The sequence below is a fragment of the Chelonoidis abingdonii genome, chromosome 3, assembly GCF_003597395.2.
Source record: "Chelonoidis abingdonii isolate Lonesome George chromosome 3, CheloAbing_2.0, whole genome shotgun sequence".
Taxonomy (NCBI): Eukaryota; Metazoa; Chordata; order Testudines; family Testudinidae; genus Chelonoidis; species Chelonoidis abingdonii.
In genome coordinates, this window is record NC_133771.1 from 96,618,274 (window position 1) to 96,639,588 (window position 21,315).

Below are 21,315 nucleotides of genomic sequence, written 5' to 3' on the forward strand. Positions count from 1 at the left end.
GCAGCGCTGGACATTGCCTACCCTACACCAAGCCCAGGTTTAACAAGGTGATAACAGGACTAACCCTTTGAACAGGGCAGTGGTCCCACTTAGCACGCAGCACAAGTGGCCATCCCTTTGAGAAGGGCAATGGCTCTTGGTAAACAACTTTAAGGGGCAGCGGCCCTGGTAAACAACTTAACAGCCAGGGAGGGGGCGGCTACAGGAGGAGAAAAAAACCAAAATGGACTATGGGGACAGCTGTAAGAAACAAAATGGAATAGGGGGATAGCTGTAACAGACAGGTTATTTTATAGAGGGCCACAATATTGCCACCTCTTACTTCTCTGCTGCCTTCAGAGCTGGGTGGTTGGAAAGTGGTTAGCAAGGCACCCAGTTCTGAAGGCAGTGCCCTCCCAGCAGCAGCACAGAAGTAAGGGTGGTAATACCACATCATGCCACCCTTACTTCTGTGCTGCTGTCTTCAGAGCTGGGTGGCCAGAGAGTGGTGGCTTCTGACTGAGGGCCCAGCACTGCGTGGGCTTCTGGCCAGCAAGTGCTGCTCTCCAATTGCTCAGCACTGAAGGCAGCACTGCTGCCAGCAGCATGCAGAAGTAAGGGTAGCAGTATCACAACCCCTCCTCAATAGCCTTGTGACCCCCCACAACTCCTTTTTGGGTCAGGACCCCTACAACTACAATATCATGAAATTTCAAATTTAAATAGATGAAATCATGAAATTTATGATTTTTAAAATCCTATTAGCATGAAATTGACCAAAAAGTGAATTTGGTAGGGCCCTAGATATGTTTCCTGACAGCAGGAATTTGTAATCTAAGACAAACAACATAAGAAGGTCCGTGTGGTTGCAGTTTAACATATATTTGTATTTTTTATTTTAAACAATTATAAATAAAGGGCCAACCTCTTCCCAACCTGTCAAGCTATCATTAATTGGCTGATTTCTTATAGACATTGTTACATAATCCATATTCATGTTTGATATGTACCTCTTATACAAAAAAAAAATCTTTATTTGTATTACAGGTGGATTATTTTGGTGGGTTGTGTTAGAATCTTGTTGGAACTCTCTTTACTGATACCTCTCCTCTTTCCCCACTATGCAACACCATGACAGAGCTCACAAACAAGCACAGCTCCAAGGAAATTAAGTGTTCCATTTGTGGGGCAGCTACTGAATGCTCAGCAAACACGGAATTATGCCTACCCTGTTCTCAGCTCATGAATCCATAATCTGCCAGTGCAAAGGGTCGCAAGTCTGACGCAGAACAAGGCCTCCTCCACACGACATAGCCAGGATTCCACAAAAATGGTACAAGGAACACTCAGGGCAGCCTCTGCTCAGATTAGAGTTACACATAGGGCTAATCAACATGGGGGGAAAGCCCACAGTAGGTGGTATGCAGCAGCTCCCTGCACGGTCAGAGTGTGCACACGGGGAGTTAGTGCAGAGACGCTAATGGACTTTAGGGCACCGAGGGCACACTCCAGATTGCCTTAACTAATGATTTAAAGTGCATTTCTGCGAAAATCTCTTTACAGAAGCATAGCAAGGAGCAGAAAAATTCCCCAGATCTTCAACTGGGTACTATGTAATCTTGGCAAACAGACAAACATCCACTCTGAGTGTCAGAAGGAATTGCCTGCCTTAAGAGGTTTCCCCCCAGTATTCGTTAATTGTATGTCTCACGATGATTAAAAACCAAGCAAGTCTGTTCTCATTTCAGATCCATTGGTGTATTCGGACACTTTTAGAAAACACAAAGCTTCCCCCATCTCTGAATGGTGTGTGGTTCCACTTAAGAAATAATAAAATAAAGCAAAAACAATCTAAAAGCACCTCCAAAATAAGGAAAAAAAAAATCTATAGAATCATTCCTCCCTAATAAGCTCCTTCCTGAAAGCAGTTCTGAGCATCAGCAGATATAACCAGACAAAGGATTTCTTCACCTTCCGAACATGTAAACAATACACTAAATGGTGATTACTACTTAGAAATCCTGCTGGCAAAAGTAAAAACCAAAAGGGAAGAAGAGAAAAGATCAAAACCAAAATGAAAATAACTAGTTTTTGTAGGTAATGGTTTTCTTATTTTTTATAAACCATTATTTACTTCAAAGTTAGAAAACCTAGACCAAAACCAAAAGAGAAAATAAACAGTTCATTACATTTGATAAGTTTCAGGATCTCAAACTCTGATGGCTAAGGCCACTAAGGTCAAGGATCAGTTTCAATCGAAAATGACCAATACCATCTGAAAGAGTTTTTCCCCAATGATATCTCTTGATTGGAAATGCTAAGCATACTCTGAAGCAGGGGTTGACAACCCTTCAGAAGTAGTGTGCTGAGTCTTTTCATTCACCATAAAGAGATTAAAAGGCTGCTGTTGCAGCCACTGAGTCATTATTCGTGTTTTATTTTTCTCCTTAGTAAAGTTGACTAGACATCTAAAGGGCACTTTTTAGTTAATAGTGAAATAATTCAAGTTTAAGAAAAACTATTTAAAAAGTGTTGGCAGATTTAATACCACATGAGATATGGGTAGATTTCTGTAGTTTAAGATGAACATTGTTCTATCTACATATCTCTCATTTAATTAGATATGGAATTATGAGATATGCCATGCAATTTAGAAGTTAACCTTTAATTTTTGGATTATTTAAACTACACCCACAACTCTTTTAGAAAAAATACAAAATTGCCCATCTGATGGCTAATCTGTTCAAGAACTTGCTCTAGAAAAGAAAAAAAATGCATGAAGAAACAAACTTACAAATTTACAAATGGATTTTAATATAAAGCCAGGTGTCAGGCTGAAGCCTTGTCTAATGTTAAGTGAATTCTATGTTCTGCTTTTGTATGATTGAGCAATTGTATTATTGCTCTCAGAAGGCTTTTCTAGTTGCAGATTATTGAGTTTGGGCAGCCCTCTCTGCATATTCTCACTTGTGGGATGCACTTCTGTGCTGCTGTGTTTCAAGAACTTTCTTAAAAAGCTCTGCCCATTGTGAGTCATGGAATGGGCATGGGAATAAAAGCTAGCACAAATTTCTACCCTTCACCCCCTTCCACACCCTCAGAGGTGGGGAAATGTTGCTCCAGCAGTGGAAAGAAACCCCTGGTGCCACTTTAAAGATTGCCCCCATTTTCCCTCCCTCTCCTCATGGGCTTGGAATGGAGGAACAGTGGGGAAAAGGGGACTCCTTAAACTATTGGCAACACTGAAGGGAGCAGCTCTGTGCACCCAAGGTGAGGATTTAAAACCTCTTTACCATCCAAGGGCATCATTCTGCACTCTAGTTCTAAAGATCCCATTACAGTCCTTGGGTAGGATGCCTCTCTTGAGACCCTCTCCTATTCCCCCGAGTGCACGTATTTCAAGTAGTAGCCCCATGCCTCCACTTCTTTTTGGGGTGGGTCCTCTGCAATCCAACCACACTCCAACTGCGTCTCCAGCTTACACCTCCCTGGTTGCCAGCTGTATTACCTAGTTTCCTAGTAGGTCTAGGTGGGGTTGGACCAAAGTTCTACTTTAGGAGCCTCTGATCAGTAATAGTATCCAGTGACACAGAAACAGTTTCCCCAAAACAAAGTATGATTTTTTTGTCAAACTGGTACACAGAGCTTAGAGAAGTAAGTTTAAAATAACAGAGACCTATATGCATATTGTCTTAACTACGCTTGTTATTTCCCTCAAAACCCTAGGTAGTCACAGCTGTGCCTTGGTACCCCTCCATTCTTTTTGGGCACCAAGTTCCATCTTGCATGTTGCAGATTCTGACTCCCAGGCAGTCTCTGTGTCAGCCTACAGCAGTGGCTCTCAAGCTTTTGTACTGGTGACCCCCTTCACATAGCAAGCCTCCGAGTACAACCCCTCCCTCTCTTATATATTAAAAGCTGGAGGGAAAGTGGGGCTTGGGGTGGAGGTTGACAGCTCATGACCCCCCATGTAATTACTTCACAACCCCCTGGGCTACAGCATACCGACTCTATCTCTCTGCCAACTTGCACCTGAGCTATTTCCCCACTCCCTCTTTGCCAGAAGTACCTTTTAACAGACCCCTCAATGTCTTTTGATCTCTCTCCTCTCAGCATTGGCTGCACAGCCCTGCCACCAGAGTTGAGTCTCAGGGCTACAAACAACTGTTGGCATCATACTAGTTATGCTTTTGGGACTGGAAGGATTTTTTGCCTTGTTGCTAGACTGGCCTGGTTGGTGTGGGTTTTTCCACCTTCCTCTGAGCAGCCCAGAGACCTGGTAGGAGGTTGGGTGGTTAGGAGTTCATGCTGTCACAATCTGGCAGATGTCTGGTGCAGATTCATGTGTAATAGGGGGTCCAGTTCCCTGATTAACTGGAAGTAGAATTAGTATTAGAAGGCATCCCCAAAAATAGGGGTGGGTGTAATGTCTAGTATAGCAAGAGCCACACCTTCCCCCATTGTCTCAACCCTCATATGAAGAGAGGACCAGTAGTTTCCTAACAACATTAATGGAACCTGGTAAAGGGCTTGGAGGGAAGGGGTTGGGGGCAGCTGTTCCACCCAGGCAATATGGCTCATGGAAGGAAAGGTGACCCACACTAGATGTTATTACTAGCTAGTTTCTCATATGTGTTAATAAAGTTGTAACTTATTAAAACATATTCCTTGTGTCGTCTTGTTTTCCGATAGAGTCTGGGACAATAGTACATCTATCCTGTAAATAACCTTTTCCAATGGCCTAGAATCAATCCATCTAAACTACCCAAAGAAATAACTGCAACAAACATAAACAAACTAAACAGTACATTTGCTTGAAAAAAAGTCTCCCTGGGCACAGAGCAAAGGTTCCTATGCTAGCAGTGAGCCATGAAAAGGAATCACATACCCACTATTTATCACATCTCTGTAAAAATCACCCCTTGGGTTCTTCTTACCACATGTGACGAAGTGGGAATGTTCTTAATGCGTTTTTTGAATACTGAGTGGGGAACATATTGACCTGGGAAGGTTGCAGGGGAGTTTTGCTGTGACTGTCTGCATAGGGGGATTGGAGACTTTCCTTGAGGGAGGATACCTGAGCATGTAACAGGTGAACCAGGAGGGGGGTTGGAGGCCAGGTGACACCTCTGCCTGGGAAACTGGACAAAAGGCAGGAGGGTGAGCCGGGGGGAGACTGAATGAGACGGCTGGAGGGAGTTTCAGTTTGGAGCTGGCTGGGAAAATAGAGGGGAGCCCAGATGGGTTCTGGCCTCCCGACGGGACTCTGCCCCCACACCCAAGATGGACCTAACTGAGGGGTCTGTACCTGCAAGACCTATCTTGGACTGTGTTCCTGTCATCTGAATAAACCATCTGTTTTACTGGCTGGCTGAGAGTCATGGTGAATGGCAGGAAGCCAGGGGTGTAGGGCCTTCTCTTCCCCCCACACTCTTGACACCACGCCTTCACATTTAGCCCAAGTTATGAAGCCTGAAGTTATGAATGTTGTGCATGCAAAGTACACTTGTAATGACAGCTTGATATTTAACAGAAATCTGACAACACTGCTTTTAGAGCACGTCTCAGGCTAACTGAATTGTGTAGAGGACAAGCTGATCAGTTAAGATGTATACTGAATTATACAATACTCCATAAATTCAAGAATTTATACCTGTTTACAGGGACACATTTTAGGTCTAATCAACACTTCAAATTTTAAACATATTGTATCCATGGCAGGCAACTATTGTGTGGTAACGAAGTCCATTCTCGCTGTTATATTTGTATGTTGGGCTTTAGATCTTAATGTACCAAAGCAGAATGTGGTGAAGTGATTTTTCTCATTATCTATACAAGTAGCATATTCTACCTTGTATTTGGAAACTAGGAATATGTAAGAACAAGAAAAAAAACAGGACAGATGTAAAAAAATGGCTTTTATCATCATGATCTAAAAATCAAACAAATTACCTCCTCACTTATGTGACTTTTTAATTAATAGGACACTAAGGCTATATCTCCACTTATGGTGGAGCGTTGAATACAGGCACTACATGTGAAAAGCAGGCAACCTCCAGTATCATTGCAGAGGGGAAAGTCTCCGGCAGGGAGGAGATAGCAGGGAAACTCTCCAGGAGTGGGGATGCAGCATGGAAAGGCTTCCCTCTGCAAGAACCTTTCCCCACTGCTTCCCTACTGCCAAAACCTTTCTTTTCTGCTGGAGTCTTTGGCTGAGGCAGGGAAAGGCTTTGACAGTGGGTATGCAGAGGCACACTACATTGCTAAAATAGCAATGTAAGTGTTGGAGATGCTGCTTGAGCATGTAGAAAGCTATGCAGGACACATACAATAAGGTACTGTTTCTCAAACTGGGGTCGCAGTATGTGTAGGGAAAGCCCTGGCAGGCCAGGCTGGTTTGTTTACCTGCCCCGACTGCAGGTCTGGCCGATCACGGCTCCCATTGGCTGCAGTTCGCTGCTGCAGGCCAATGGGAGCTGCTGGAAGCGGCGGCCAGTAAGTCCCTCGATTCACGCCACTTCCAGCAGCTCCCATTGGCCTGGAGCAGCGAACCACGGCCAGTGGGAGCCACGATCGGCCAGACCTGCAGAGACAGGTAAACAAACCAGCCTGGCCGGCCAGGGGCTTTCACTACACAAGCGGTGATCCCGGTTTGAGAAACACTGCAATAAGGGTTCAGGTGTTTATGATACTCTACTCGCCAAGCCGTGTCTCACCCTCTATGCAGCTCTTTATACCCAAGCTAGCTGCCTGTATTCTCCACATGACTATAACTGCAGATGTAACCTTTGCGTCAAATTGTATCTGCTCCTGAGCAGGAAGGAGGAAAGGAACAGAGGACTGGCACTAAATGCCTCAGCCCACTGCAACTGTGATGGAGGCAGCCATAATGAGGTTGCTTGTACTTCCTGCATGTAAGGAGAGGCTGCTAGAGCTACTGGCATATTCCAAGAAGGGCATGTCTGGCTGGGGGTTGGGCTGGGAAGTCAGCATTGGGACAAAGGGAAAACTACGTCTGTGCTACAAGTATAGGAAGTGACTGGGGTCTCCTTTCCCTTCTGGAGACGCTATACCTCCCCCTTCACCACCACTGCAATTTCTCATTTCTTGCCCTGCTCAGTGCTACATTTGCTACAAGAACCACGGTTTAGCTCTAGACTATTTATTTTTTAGGTCAGAGGAAAATAAAAGCAAAAAGGAAAGTACCAGTGGCAGCAGGAGGATAGAGAGAATTCATTAACTTGTAATGCCATACTATGTGCATGTGCTCTCATCTGAGTACAAATCAGAGTTCATTTTCAATGCTGATAATAAAAAGTTAACTTAGTTAAGATTGTGTTCCTGTTTATAATTAAGTATTGCAACTGCATAAAGATTTATCGGTTATTTTTTCTCCTCTGATCTTTAAAGGGATAACAACCCAACCTAATTTGATTTTTTCGGATTTGGACATTTTAGAATAGATTGAAATCCTGAGGGAGTCCACAACAGATGGATGATTGTGTTATTCTAATTTCAGCTATCCAAGGGCTGTCATTTTTTTTAAAGATAATAAATTTCTTATTTCAAGGAACATGAAAAGCACTGAGTATCCATGCATTATACTGAAACTACTTTCATACAAATTATAGCTTCTGCTTATTAAAATAAAACATCTGGTTTCTGTTAAAGCCTCTGTTGTTCAATGTTCAAATCCCAAGGAGTAACGGCAGAGGGAGCTTGGAGCATACCACCATCCATCAGATATTCTGTGAGCTTCTTTGGAGGTGGAAGTGGGAGAGCTGTTTGGGAAGAGATGTGATCCTAAAAATCTACTTATACATTATTGATTAAATATTACATAGTAATTCTTGTGGAAAGTCTGTCTTCTTACATTTTTGTTTCTGTAGACTGACTGATTTATTTTTATTTTTTTGTGAACAAGGGCTGCTAACAGGGAGTTTCGCAAGGGAGTTCTCCAGGTGAAGGAGGAGCAAATACAGCATTTGTGGGGTAAGTGACTGTCCGTAGTGTGTGTTTGTTTGTATTTAGGGGTTACTTGCTGTGTGCTGAGCTTGTGTTTGTCAGTCTGTTTGTTTGTTTGTTTGTTTGGACCGTGTGCTGTGGCTGGCAGTTGGAGGCTGTGAGCTTCAAAGGAAGGTTTGAAAGCTAGAAGCCTCTGGTAATTGGCTGAGCCTTAATCAGTGGGCGGGGCATTCACTCAGGCAAGGGCTTTATAAAGTCACACACAAGCGACCAGGGAGCTTTGCGAACAGGGGGTGCTAACAGGGAGTTTCGCAACAGAGTTTGGGAAGGGAGCGGGGGTCCCTTGTCGGTTCTATCTGTGCCCCTTTAGTCCCCTTAAAACCTATAAACCAAACTACATTCAAAACCTCTTTCTTTAAAACACCCTTTCATTAAATAGGAGACAATGCAGGCAGAAGACCAGCAGCAGAGTGGGGGCTATCCAGTTTATTGTGCTGAGTGTAACGTGTATGATTACCTGTCCTGTGGGCTGGTGGCATGTGTGTGCAATCGGTGCAAGGAGCTCCTGGCCCTCAGAGACCACATACAGACTTTGGAGGCCAGGGTGGTGGAACTGGAGAAGCTAAGAGAGGCAGAGAGGTATGTTGATGAGCCTTTCCGGGACACTGTAGAATTGTCCCACCTCCGCTCAGACAGCCTCTGTGCTGTGAGGAGGAAGAAAGGCCCAGGGAAGCAGAGCAGGCAATGAGAGCAGAGGGAAACCTTCCCATAGTTGGGACCCTCCTTCCAGATGGTGCTGGGGTTGCCTCTCGCACTGAGGATGCCTCTCCGGGGGAGGGAACTCCAGTTTCTAGGAAAAGGCATGTGTTAGTAATAGGAGATTCGATCATTAGAAATATAGATAGCTGGGTTTGTGATGACTGGGAGAACCATATGGTGAATTGCCTGCTTGGTGCAAAGGTTGCGGATCTCTCGAGGCATTTAGACAGACTTATGAGTAGTGCTGAGGAGGAGTTGGTGGTCGTGGTACATGTAGGTAACAATGACATAGGGAAGGGTAGGAGAGATGTCCTGGAAGCCAAATTTAGGCTGCTAAGAAAGAGACTGAAATCCAGGACCTCTATGGTGGCATTCTCAGAAATGCTCCCAGTTCCACACGCAGGGCCAAGTAGGCAGGCAAAGCTTCAGAGTTTCAATACGTGGATGAGACGATGGTGTAGAGAGGAGGGGTTTACGTTCATTAGGAACTGGGGAAAACTTTTGGGATGGGGGGAGCCTATAGAGGAGAGATGGGCTCCACCTAAACCAAAGTGGAATCAGACTGCTAGCACTAAACATTAAAAAGGTTGTAGAACAGTTTTTAAACTAGGTGATGGGGGAAAGCTGACTGCTGCAGAGGAGCATGTGGATCGGACACAGACTTCTCTTAGGGGACAGTCTGATGATAGGGAATCTCCAGATTATAGTCAGGAGCAGAGGATGGAAGAGGATAATGTACGGGCCAGGTCAGATGAAAACAGTACAATAAAAAGAATCTGCATATCAGAAAAGGGGCAGACAAAATAAACAGGGACAAATTTTAAAAGTGCTTGTACACAAAGCTAGAAATCTAAATAAGTAAACGGGTGAGACTAGAGTGGCTTGTGATAAGGAGGATATTGATATAATAGGCATCACAGAAACCTTGTGGACTGAGAGCAATCAATGGACACAATCATTCCGGGGGACAAAATATATGGAGACAGAACAGGTCGTGCAGGGGGAAGAAGTGGCAATATACGTGAAAGAAAATGTAGATTCAAATGAAGTAAAAATCTAAAGCGAACACATGTTCATAGAACTCTATGGATAAGAATGTCATGCTCTAAATAAAATATAACATTAGAGATCTATTATCGACTACCTGACCAGGACAGTAATGGATGATGAAATGCTAGGGAAATTAGAGAGGCTATCAAAATTAAGAAACCCAATAATAGTGGGGGATTTAAGTATCCCACATTGACTGGGAACATTTCACTACAGGACGAAATGCAGAGAAAAAAATTTATCATACTTAAAATGACTGCTTCATGTGAGCAGTGCTGGTACGGGAACCCACAAGAGGAGAGGCAACTCTAGATTTAATCCTGAGTAGAGCGCAGGATCTGGTCAAAGAGGTAACTATACAGGACCGCTTGGAAATAGTGACCATAATAAACAACATTTAACATCCCTGTGGTGGGAAGAACAACTCAACAGCCCAACACTGTGGCATTTTAATTTCAAAAGGGAAACTATACAAAAAATGAGGGGGTTAGTTAAATAAAAGTTAAAGGTACAGTGACTAAAGTGAAATCCCTGCAAGTTGCATGGGCGCTTTTTAAAATAGAGCCCAACTTCAATGTATATCCCAATTACGAACACAAGTAAAAGAACTAAAAAGAGCCACCGCGGCTTTAACAATCATGTAAAGAGCAAGAGAGATAAAAGACTTCATTTAAAAAGTGGAAGTCAAATCCTAGTGAGGCAAAAAGAAAGAGCATAAATACTGCCAAATTAAGTGCAAGAGTGTATAAGAAAAGCCAAAAGAGGAGTTTGAAGAACGGCTAGCCAAAAACTCCAAAGGTAATAACAAAAAATGTTTTTCACGTACATAAGATGCAGGAAGCCTGCTAAACAACCAGTGGGCCCTTGACGATCGAAATGTAAAAGAGCACTTAAAGACGATAAAGTATTGCAGAGAACTAAATGGATTCTTTGCTCAGTCTTCACGGCTGAGGATGTTAGGGAGATTCCCAACCTGAGCTGGCTTTTGTAGGTGACAAATCTGAGGAACTGCCACAGATTGAAGTGTTCACTAGAGGAGGTTTTGGAATTAATTGATAAAACTCAACATTAACAAGTCACTGGGACCCGATGGCATTCACCCAAGAGTTCTGAAATGAACTCAATGTGAAGTTGTGAACTTAACTAAGGTTTGTAACTGTCCTTTAATCAGCTTCGTATCCAACTGACTGGAAGTTAGCTAATGTACACCATATTTAAAAAGGGCTCTAGCGGTGATACGCCGGAATACAGATAGCGGTAAATCTAAAGTCGTACCGAGCAAATATCGAAAACAATAGTTAAGAATAAAATTGTCAACCACATAGAAAAACAAACTGTTGCAGCAAACGTCAACATGTATCTTGTAAATGGGAAATCGTGTCTTACTATCTATTTAGAGTTCTTGAAGGGGGGTCAACAAACCATGAGTGGACAGAGGGAATCCAGTGAACATAGTGTACTTAGATTTCCAGAAAGCCTTTGACAAGGTCCCTCACCAAAGGCTTCTACATAATTAAGCTGTCATGGGGATAAAAGGAAAGGTCCTTTCATGGACTGAGATGGTAAAAGACAGGAAACAAAAGGATATGGATTAATGGTAAATCTCTCAGAATGGAAGAGGGTAACTAGCGATGTTCCCTAAGGGTCAGTCCTAGGATCAATCCTATTCAATTTATTCATAAATGATCTGAGAAAGGGGTAAACAGGAAGTGGCAAAGTTTGCAGATGATACTAAACTACTCAAGATAGTTAAGACCAAAGCAGATTGTGAAAAATCAAAATATCTTCACAAACTAAGTGATTGGGCAACGAAATGGCAAATGAAATTTAATGTGGATAAATGTAAAGTATGCACATTGGAAAAAATAACCCAACTATACATACAATATGATGGGGCTAACTTAGCTACAACGAGTCAGGAAAAGATCTTGGAGTCATCGTGGATAGTTTTTGAATGTCCACGCAGTGTGCAGAGCGGTCAAAAAAGCAAACAGGATGTTAGGAATATTAAAAAAGGGATAGAGAATAAGACAGGAATATCTTATTGCCCTTAATAAATCCATGGTAACCACAATCTGAATACTGTGTACAGATGTGGTTCCTCACCTCAAAAAAGATATTCTAGCACTAGAAAAAGGTTCAGAAAAGGAAACAAAATGGTTAGGGTTTGGAGAGGGTCCATATGAGGAAAGATAAGAGGCTAGGACTCTTCAGCTTGAAAAGAGGAGACAAGGGGAGATATGATAGAGGTATATAAAATCATGAGTGATGTTGAGAAAGTGATAAGAAAAGTTATTTACTTATTCCCGTAATACAAGAACTAGGGGTCACGCCAAAGAAATTATAGGTTCTACAGGTTTAAAACAAATAAAAGCAAGTTCTTCTTCATGCAGTGCACAGTCAACTTGTGGAACTCCTTACCTGAGGAGGTTGTGAAGTCTAGGACTATAACAGTGTTTAAAAGAAAACTGGATAAATTCATGGTGTTAAGTCCATAAATGGCTATTAGCCAGGATGGGTAAAGAACGGTGTCCCTAGCCTCTGTTTGTCAGAGGATGGAGATGAATGGCAGGAGAGAGATCACTTGATCATTGCCTGTTAAGTTCACTCCCTCTGGGGCACCTGGCATTGGCCACTGTCGGTAGACAGATACTGGGTTAGATGGACCTTTGGTCTGACCCGCTACAGCCATTCTTATGTTTTTATGTTCTTATTTTGGGCTGATTCTTTCTTTACACACACCTTCATTGGCTAATTCCTTAAAAATGCACTAGCTGGTAGGGAAGAAGCCATTCCTTATTTTTGTATTAAATATTAGTATTTTTAAGACTTGGCTGAGATTGAATTAACAGGCTAGTGAAGGAACGACAGTATCATGTAACACAAGTAATACAATTAGCCTTGGTCAAGAATCAGTTGTCCCCTTTCTTAGAAAAATTCTTCCAGAAGACCTTCTGATAGAGGATCTTGGAAAGGCTGGGTATTATGGTGGTCATTCGTTATCAGAAAAAAGAACTGGAGTACTTGTGGTACCTTACAGATGGCTGCTACTCTGAAACCATTCATTATCAGATCAGAGAATGGCAAACTTGATATCCAAGAGATAAGGAAACTCAGTTCTTAATGATCATGGGTTTCTATTTTTATTTCATTATTTTGCGCTGGAACCTAACATTTAAATTTGTCATGGAAGCATATGTCCTGATTCCCATTTCATTCAGCACTGGAAAAAAAAGTTACAAACCTTGAAAGCTTTCAACAAACAGAATTGCTTTCTGGCTGGCCCTACTCATTTCACTGCATATGAGGGGAAAAGAGCTTATTTTTTGCCCTTAAGTGTATTAATTTGTAAGCAGGGTCTGAATGAGTTCTCCCCTGACAGCTAGCTGGGAGGAGGAGAGACTTCAGGAGAAAATTATATTTATGAATGAATCCCACCTTTCCAACAGAATCTAGGGCTTACATCTAGCTCTGAAAGATCTTGAGACACAGAACTTTAAAATCATGAACACACCTACTGTGTCTAGATATCCAGCAGATAGAGCAGTGTTGCTCAAAGTGATCAACTTTGGCTGGTGCTGGGTTACAAAATTAGTTTAGTACTGAATGCAGGGGTAGTGAAATGTTGTTATGAGTGTTGTTGTCTTTATTGCATAAATAAAGGGGAGCAGAATTGTGCTTAACCTGTCCCAAATGAGGGGGTCACCCTCAGCTGAAAGGACCTCATTAAACCAGGGGCTCTAATGCCAGACCCCTGTGAAAGTAAGAGGATGGGGACAGGTATCCCAGCCAGGAGGTGTGGACTCTCCCTAAGGATCCCCGGTCTGATTTACCTGTTCCTCTACACTATTCAAAGATAGAGCTAAACAGGCTCCATCAGGAGCCTTCTGTTATTTTAAGTTCTCAAAAGAGTTGACAATAACTTGTAGTGGGACAGCATATCTGCCCAGCCGAAGAGTTGAAAATCACTGAGAGCTGGGTGAAACCTCAAGAGACTGACCCGCAGGGGTCATAGTAGCAAAGTGGCCAGCAGAGAGGAACTGCAGTTAGTGGGGTGGCCAGAAGAGAGGAACCACAGCTGGCAGGGCAGCCAGACAGAGCAAGTGGTCAGATGGCAAAGCAAGCAAGCTGCCTTCTTCCCCAGGTAGGAGGTGAACTCACACACATGCACCTCTGAGCCCTGGTTCCTCACAGATCAAGGACAGCCACTGTGAATGGTGTATGAGGAGAGAGCAGAGAGGGGCACAGAAAAGAAACTTTTGGCTGTAGAACTCAAGAACATGAAACAGAAGACACTGCCCCATGTACTCTGGGGTGGTGTCCTGCTCACAGTTTTATGATTATGAATCATGCTTGTGGCATTTTCCCTAATTAATGTTAGGTGACTTCACTCCTTTCAATTTAAAGTTTCTTTTCTACACTCAGTGCTTGCGAGTGGGGAAGTTTTGTCTCTCAGAAGAACCCAGGGGTGGTAATTTTCCCAGGTTACTGGGTGGGGGCTTGAGCTGGTTTTGTATTGTATTGTTGAAAAGGAACCTCTAGATATTGAGCCCGGCCCTGGCTGCTGCCGGCTCCACCTGTCAGAAGGGTTACACATTACTTTCAAACTTCTGTATGTCACAAAACTGTCTAATACTATCTTCTTCATAATCATAACAAATGTTTTATGACCTAGATGGAGTGGAGGACTTTATACAGGGCAAGAATAAGAAATCTAATAAAATTAGAGGTATCACGATTTGTGACAATGGCACAGATACAACTGTGGAAAAGAGATTGATAAGAACTTATGCTTTACAGATTAATGAATTCTCAGAAAGCCTGGTACCAGTAATGTTAAGGAACAATACAATGTATACGTGAATGTTTATTTTGAGAACTGAACATTCAGTCATGTTCCAAGAATGTGTGTCTAACTTTGCTTTGTTTATAAGAATAATTGGGTTAAAATACTGCTGGGAAACTCTGAGTTGTTTACCATGGAAAGAGGAAGTGTAAAACCCAAGGTAACCCAGAAATGAGGCCTTTGCTTTTGTCAGTTTTGTTTTCTTACTGTGTCCATACTTCTTTACTTTTTCCAGTTCTGAGTAATGAATATAACTGGGTATAAAGCCTACTGAATTCCCAAGCCTAACATGCATCCTAATATTTCCCTTGCCTATTCACTCTTTCTGCTGTACTTGACATGTGCAGGAGAAACTCCATCATATCTAAAAATTGATCAGAATTAGGCTTGTCTTTTGATCTCGCTTTCTAACCTCCCACACTTCCGAGAGACCAAGATGCAGTGCTTGCTTGAAAGATTTCTCTCTCAGGAGGAAGCTGGTAACTATTATCCAAACCTCTTTCATTCATAGCTTTACTGTAGGGTTTTGAGAATAAAGCCTAAAATATATGGTTTTGAGTGGATAATTAAATTATGCTGTAGTCCTGGCGTTTCTGTTCAAAGTAATGCAAAATCATACAGTTTTAAAAGTTTATTAGAAAATATTAAATAAAGGTGAGATAAAGAGTTTGATGTGTCAGTCGTTGGTCATCGGGGGAAACATACAGAGCATGGGGGGACGCTGGCAATTGGTTATGGTTCAGCATATAATACATACAGCCTGTAATGTCACTACACATGATCTTAGCCAAAAGGCCGAGAAGCGATTTACATAGATCATAGACTCTAGGACTGGAAGGGACCTCGAGAGGTCATCGAGTCCAAGCCTCTCCCCTCATGGCAGGACCAAATACTGTCTAGACCATCCCTGATAGACATTATCTAACCTACTCTTAAATATCTCCACAGATGGAGATTCCACAACCTCCCTAGGCAATATTTCCAGTGTTTAAACTACCCTGACAGTTAGGAACTTTTCCTAATATCCAACCTAATCTCCCTTGCTGCAGTGTTAAGCCTTGCTTCTGTTCTATCATTAGAGGCTGAGTGAATAAGTTTCTCCCTCCTCCTGATGACCCCTTTTAGATACCTGAAAACTGCTATCATGTCCCTCTCAGGCTTCTCTTTCCACACTAAACAAACCCAATTCTTTCAGCCTTCCTTCATAGGTCAATTCTCAAGACCTTTAATCATTCTTGTTGCTCTCTCTGGACCCTCTCCATTTCTCCACATCTTTCTTGAAATGCGGGTGCCCAGAACTGGAGATACAACACTCCACTTGAGGCCTAACCAGCGCAGAGTAGAGCGGAAGAATGACTTCTCCTGTCTCATTTACAACACACTGTTAATGCATCCCAGAATCACGTTTGCTTTTTTTGCAACAGTATCACACTGGCTATACCTTTAGCTTGTGGTCCACTATGACCCTAGATCTCTTTCTGCCATACTCCTTCCTAGACAGTCTCTTCCCAGTCTTATGTGTGAAACTGATTGTTCCTTCCTAAGTGGAGCACTTTGCATTTGTCTTTACTGAACTTCATCTGGTTACCTCAGACCATTTCTCCAATTTTTCCAGATCATTTTGAATTTTGACCCTGTCCTCCAAAGCAGTTGCAATCCCTCCCAGTTTGCTATTGTCTGCAAACTTAATAAGCGTACTTTCTATGCCAACATCTAAGTCGTTGTGAAGATATTGAACAGACCGGTCCCAAAACAGACCCCTGGAACCCCACTTGTTATACCTTTCCAGCAGGTTGGGAGCCATTTAATAACTACTCTCTGAGTACGGTTATCCAGCAGTTATGCACCCACCTTATAGTAGCCCCATCTAAATTGTATTGCCTAGTTTATCGATAAGGATATCATGCGAGACCGTATCAAATGCCTTACTAAAGTCTAGGTATACCACATCCCACTGCTTCTCCCTTATCCACTGCTTCTCGTATCCTATCAAGAAAGCAGCAGAGAATCCTGTGGCACCTTATAGACTACGCAACTTTGTGGAGCACGAGCTTTCGTGGGTGAGTATTCACCCACGAAAGCTCATGCTCCAAAACGTCTGTTGTCTATAAGGTGCCACAGGATTCTCTGCTGCTTTTACAGATTCAGACTAACACGGCTACCCTCTGATACCTATCAAAGAAAGCTATCAGATTGGTTTGACACAATTTGTTCTTTACAAATCCATGCTGGCTATTCCCTATCACCTTACCATCTTCCAAGTGTTTGCAGATGATTTCTTTAATTACTTGCTCCATATCTTCCCTGGCACAGAAGTTAAACTAACTGGTCTGTAGTTTCCTAGGTTGTTTTTATTTCCTTGTTTATAGATGGCACTATATTTGCCCTTTCCAGTCTCCTGGAATCTCTCCCATCTCCCATGACTTTCAAAGATAATAGCTAGAGGCTCATATACCTCCTCTATTAACTCCTTGAGTATTCTAGATACATTTCATCAGCCCTGGTGACATGCAGGCATCTAACTTTTCTAAGTGATTTTTAACTTGCTCTTTTTTTATTTTATCTTCTAAAACCTTCCCCTTCCATAAGCATTCACTATGTTAGACATTCCTTCAGACTTCTCAGTGAAGACCGAAACAAAGAAGTCATTAAGCATCTCTGCCCATTTCCAAGTTTCCTGTACTGTTGTTCTCCTCCTCACTGAGCAGTGGGCCTACCCTGTCCTGGTCTTCCTCTTGTTTCTAATGTATTGATAAAAAGTCTTCTTGTTTCCCTTATTCCCATAGCTAGTTTGACGCTCATTTTGTGCCTTGCCTTTCTAATCTTGCCCCTGCATTCCTGTGTTTTGCCTATATTCATCCTTTGGTAATCTGACCTAGTTTCCATTTTTTATATGACTCCTTTTATTTTGTAGGTCATGTAAGATCTCATGGTTAAATTATGCATTTACATATTTCTATACATCATTAAAACTGCGATTAGAATCCAAGAATATAATATATTTATATTGGCAATATACAACTGATAAATTGGCTAGGGTTGTACAATTTTTCACATGCTTATAGCTGTATCGCTTGCTTACTAACTCCTGGATTTATTCTAACATTCCAAATTCCTGAGCAGCTTTTAAAGCGTGTCATTTAAAAAAGAAAAATCAATCCATCAAGGAAATATATCTTCTTTCTCTCCAGAAATGTGGAACAACCCTCTCTCCTTCCACCAGCCCAAGGTGAGAACAGACAAATTTGGGTGTGTCTACACTGCAATTAAAAACCCATGGCTGGTCCGTGCCAGCTAACTCATGCTTCTGGGGCTGAGGCTAAGGGGCTGTTTAATTGCGATGTAGATATTCAGACTCAGACTGCAGCCCAAGCTCTGGAACTCTCCCCTCTTGCAGGGTACTACACTGCATTTCTACACAATTATACAGCCCTTTAGACCAACCCTTGGGAGCCCGAGACAGCTGACATGGGCCAGTCACAGGTTTTTAATTGAAGAGTAGTCATACCCACTAAGACCTGGCCCAGACTTTCTATACATACAAATGTCACAACTCTGAATTCTGATACCTTGCATCCCTACAAGACTATTCATGTAAGTTTTATACCACTAGAAAGTGGGTTGAATCCCACCTTTCCAATGGAATTTAGGACTTACATCTAGTGCTGAAATATCTTGAGACACAGAACTTTAAAATCATGATATTTCTGATCTAGAAAAAATATTTCAACTTGTGATTAGAAATCTTTTACATTTATTAGTTTTTATTTTCCTCAGTCTCTGAACCAGCACAGTTGAACACATGGTAAATAAAAGAATAAAGAAATAATCTCAATGACGAGTTTTAAAAATCTCAAAAAACCCTCCTAAAATAGTTTATGTAACAAAGACGCTATATGCAAAATACATTATGATATGATGTGAAAAGAGATTTGGGGCCAACTGGAGCTAGAGAAATTTATATTAACCAAGTATCTGTTCCTTTAGCTGCATTGATTTGGGCTGATGATAAAATTTTCAGAAGTACCTAAGTCTCTTAGGAGGCTAAGCTAGATTCATTTTCAATAGGACATAGGTGCTTTTGAAAATTTTACTTCATAAAACTCATTCATGAATAATAACTACCCTAAGCTCACAAAAAATAAATGGAGCTGGACAGAAAATGGTAATTCCATTTCATGGAGGATTTAAAGATCTTTAAATTTTGGGATTACTCTGATTTGGAATAAAACCAAAAATTTTCAAAATGTTTTGAGAAACTGTTCTCCACCCAGCTATACAGGGACCCTTGGCTCCAAGGCAGTCTGCCTGGGTTCTGTCAGAATTTAAGCAAAAACAAACCATTTCTGCAACATATTTAGATTTCAACAACTAGGCAAATTTTAATACAAAATGTTTTACTTAATTTTTTCTGACCAGCTCTCAATTAACTCTTATGCTATGCTACGTATTTTGTGGCAATAAAAATTAAAAATACCGTTAAACTGCAGAGCCAAGTGACAAAATTTTATGTATTCTTTATCTTTGACTAACTCACCTGCACTCTGCCCACTAATCCATATGCATCAATATTAATTCTATTATTAATAACTTCTGGGTAGTTTCCAAGAGCTGCAATTAAACAAAAACAAACCCCTTATCAAAAAAAAAAGAAAAAAAGTGTCTTTCTTCCTTCACTAAATTCTCCCTATGAACCTCTACTGGGGTTCAGGATGGACAATATCGCACAAGAAACAGATTTAAGGTAAGGTATCTTCTGATCTAGCAGGGATAGAAAAAGGAGCTTAAGACTATTCAAAATGGGAAGATTACCAGCTTTCCAATAGGACACACAATATTTCCTTCTAGTATGGAGAAAATTTAATTATAAAGTCTTGGCATTTAATGTATGGGAAAGTTAGTTTGGGTCATTCTTAGAGTTTTAAAAAGTGTGTTAATTGTATTTTAGTTCCCTGACACATGTAGATGGACTCATAGTAATTAGAAGGGAGGGCTGGCATTAAAAAAACAAAAAAAAACAAACAGCCCTCACTTGCAATTAAACTATTTAAGACATTTCTAAAATAGCTGTTGGTTAAATGTGTGACTTACAAACCATCAATACATGATGGGTTTTACTGGCATTTGTTTGGAATGGCAGCATTACTCAGTCACCTATGTAATTAATTCCTAAACAAGCATTCATGAAACCTTTATACCACACCATCATGTATTCTGTCTCTCTCTTTATGTACTGTATATATACTACAAGAAGGTTCAAAATTTCATTAACATTAGCCATAGTATGCTTCAACAAACAGGTCCTGTTCTAGGGTATGTCTACACTACCCGCCGGATTGGTGGGAAGTGATCGATCTATCGGGGATCGATGTATCATGTCTCGTCTAGACGATCATTGATCCCCTGAATGCGCTCCCCGCTGACTCCAGAACTCCACCAGCGTGAGAGGCAGAAGCGGAGTTGATGGGGGAGCGGGGGCCGTCGATCTCACGCCGCGAGGACGCGAAGTAAGTCAATCTAAGTTGATCTAAGATACGTCGACTTCAGCTACGCTATTCTCATAGCTGAAGTTGCGTATCTTAGATCGACCCCCCCACACCCTCTCAGTGTAGACCAGGCCCCAGAAGGACACTAAATGTTCCCCATGATTTGAATAATGAATACATGAACTGTTAAATAAAGAATATTAAAGATGTCTAGCTACTTTTTTAATAGTCAAAAAGCTTTGGATATATTATTTTTCTTTTAAATTCAAATACGAAGTGTCTGCAAACTTACCTTCATATTCTCCAGTGCTGAAGTAACATTCTGATGGGTTTTCAGAAAGATGCAACACAAACTTTTCAATTAATTCTGCCAAAACTGTAATAAGCAAAAAACCCATTAAAACATTAGCAGCAATGAATGGAATGTGGAACTATATTACCCAACAAAATTACAACATGTGGACAACTAAAGCAATTTGAACTCCTGAATGTTTATGCACATTTGTATGGGGAAAAAATTCAAAGTATTGTGCTCTTGGATTCATAACATTGCTGATTCAAATTAAATTTTTAATAGCTTCACTGAGAATCTATTCAGTGTTAACTGAAAGGGAATTATTTATTATCTTTAGATCCTCCAAGGATTACTTCAGAATTTGTTACATGGTTTCAATATACAAAGAAAATTAACTCTAATTAGGCTACAGTAACTTACCACATTTGTATGTGGATGTAGACTGTGGATAAAAATGTTACTTGAAGACAAAAGACAAGAGACAATGCACTTTAAGGGTTCTGTACCTCCTTCTGATAAACAGTGCAAAATCAATTGTTTACATATTTATACAAGAGTAATGGCCAACTTTCCAAAATATGAAAAATACAGTATATACTATTAGATATTAGAGAGAAAGAATAAGTCTCAAGGGATGTTTCTATGCGTTATTATTATTACAATCTTACTCAAAGATCTGCTCCTTCCATGGAAGCTCCCATGGGGATTGTGCTTCACTCTGAATGTCTGTATTGTGAGGTTGAGCAGGATGCTGGAACTTGGTCACTACTCATGGCCCTAAGCACCCCTCTACAATATATGCCTTGTGATATATCATTTGAAAACTAATAACTTGCAGGTTAATAACATCATGGTAAAATGTATATAGCAACATAATATGTAAATTTATGCATTCCCCTTATAGGATATCATTGTCATATGTTCAAGAACAGGTT

The 21,315-nt window shown here is 41.3% G+C and overlaps 1 protein-coding gene across 1 annotated transcript in view; it reads right to left on the reverse strand.

The window, feature by feature from the left end:
- TBC1D32 (TBC1 domain family member 32) overlaps positions 1-21,315 on the reverse strand; it is a 224,969-nt gene that overhangs the window by 86,421 nt on the left and 117,233 nt on the right. Inside the window, exon 27 of the mRNA XM_075063908.1 lies at positions 20,378-20,461. Coding sequence (XP_074920009.1) covers positions 20,378-20,461 — 84 coding nt within the window. The remainder of the gene's footprint in view (positions 1-20,377; positions 20,462-21,315) is intronic.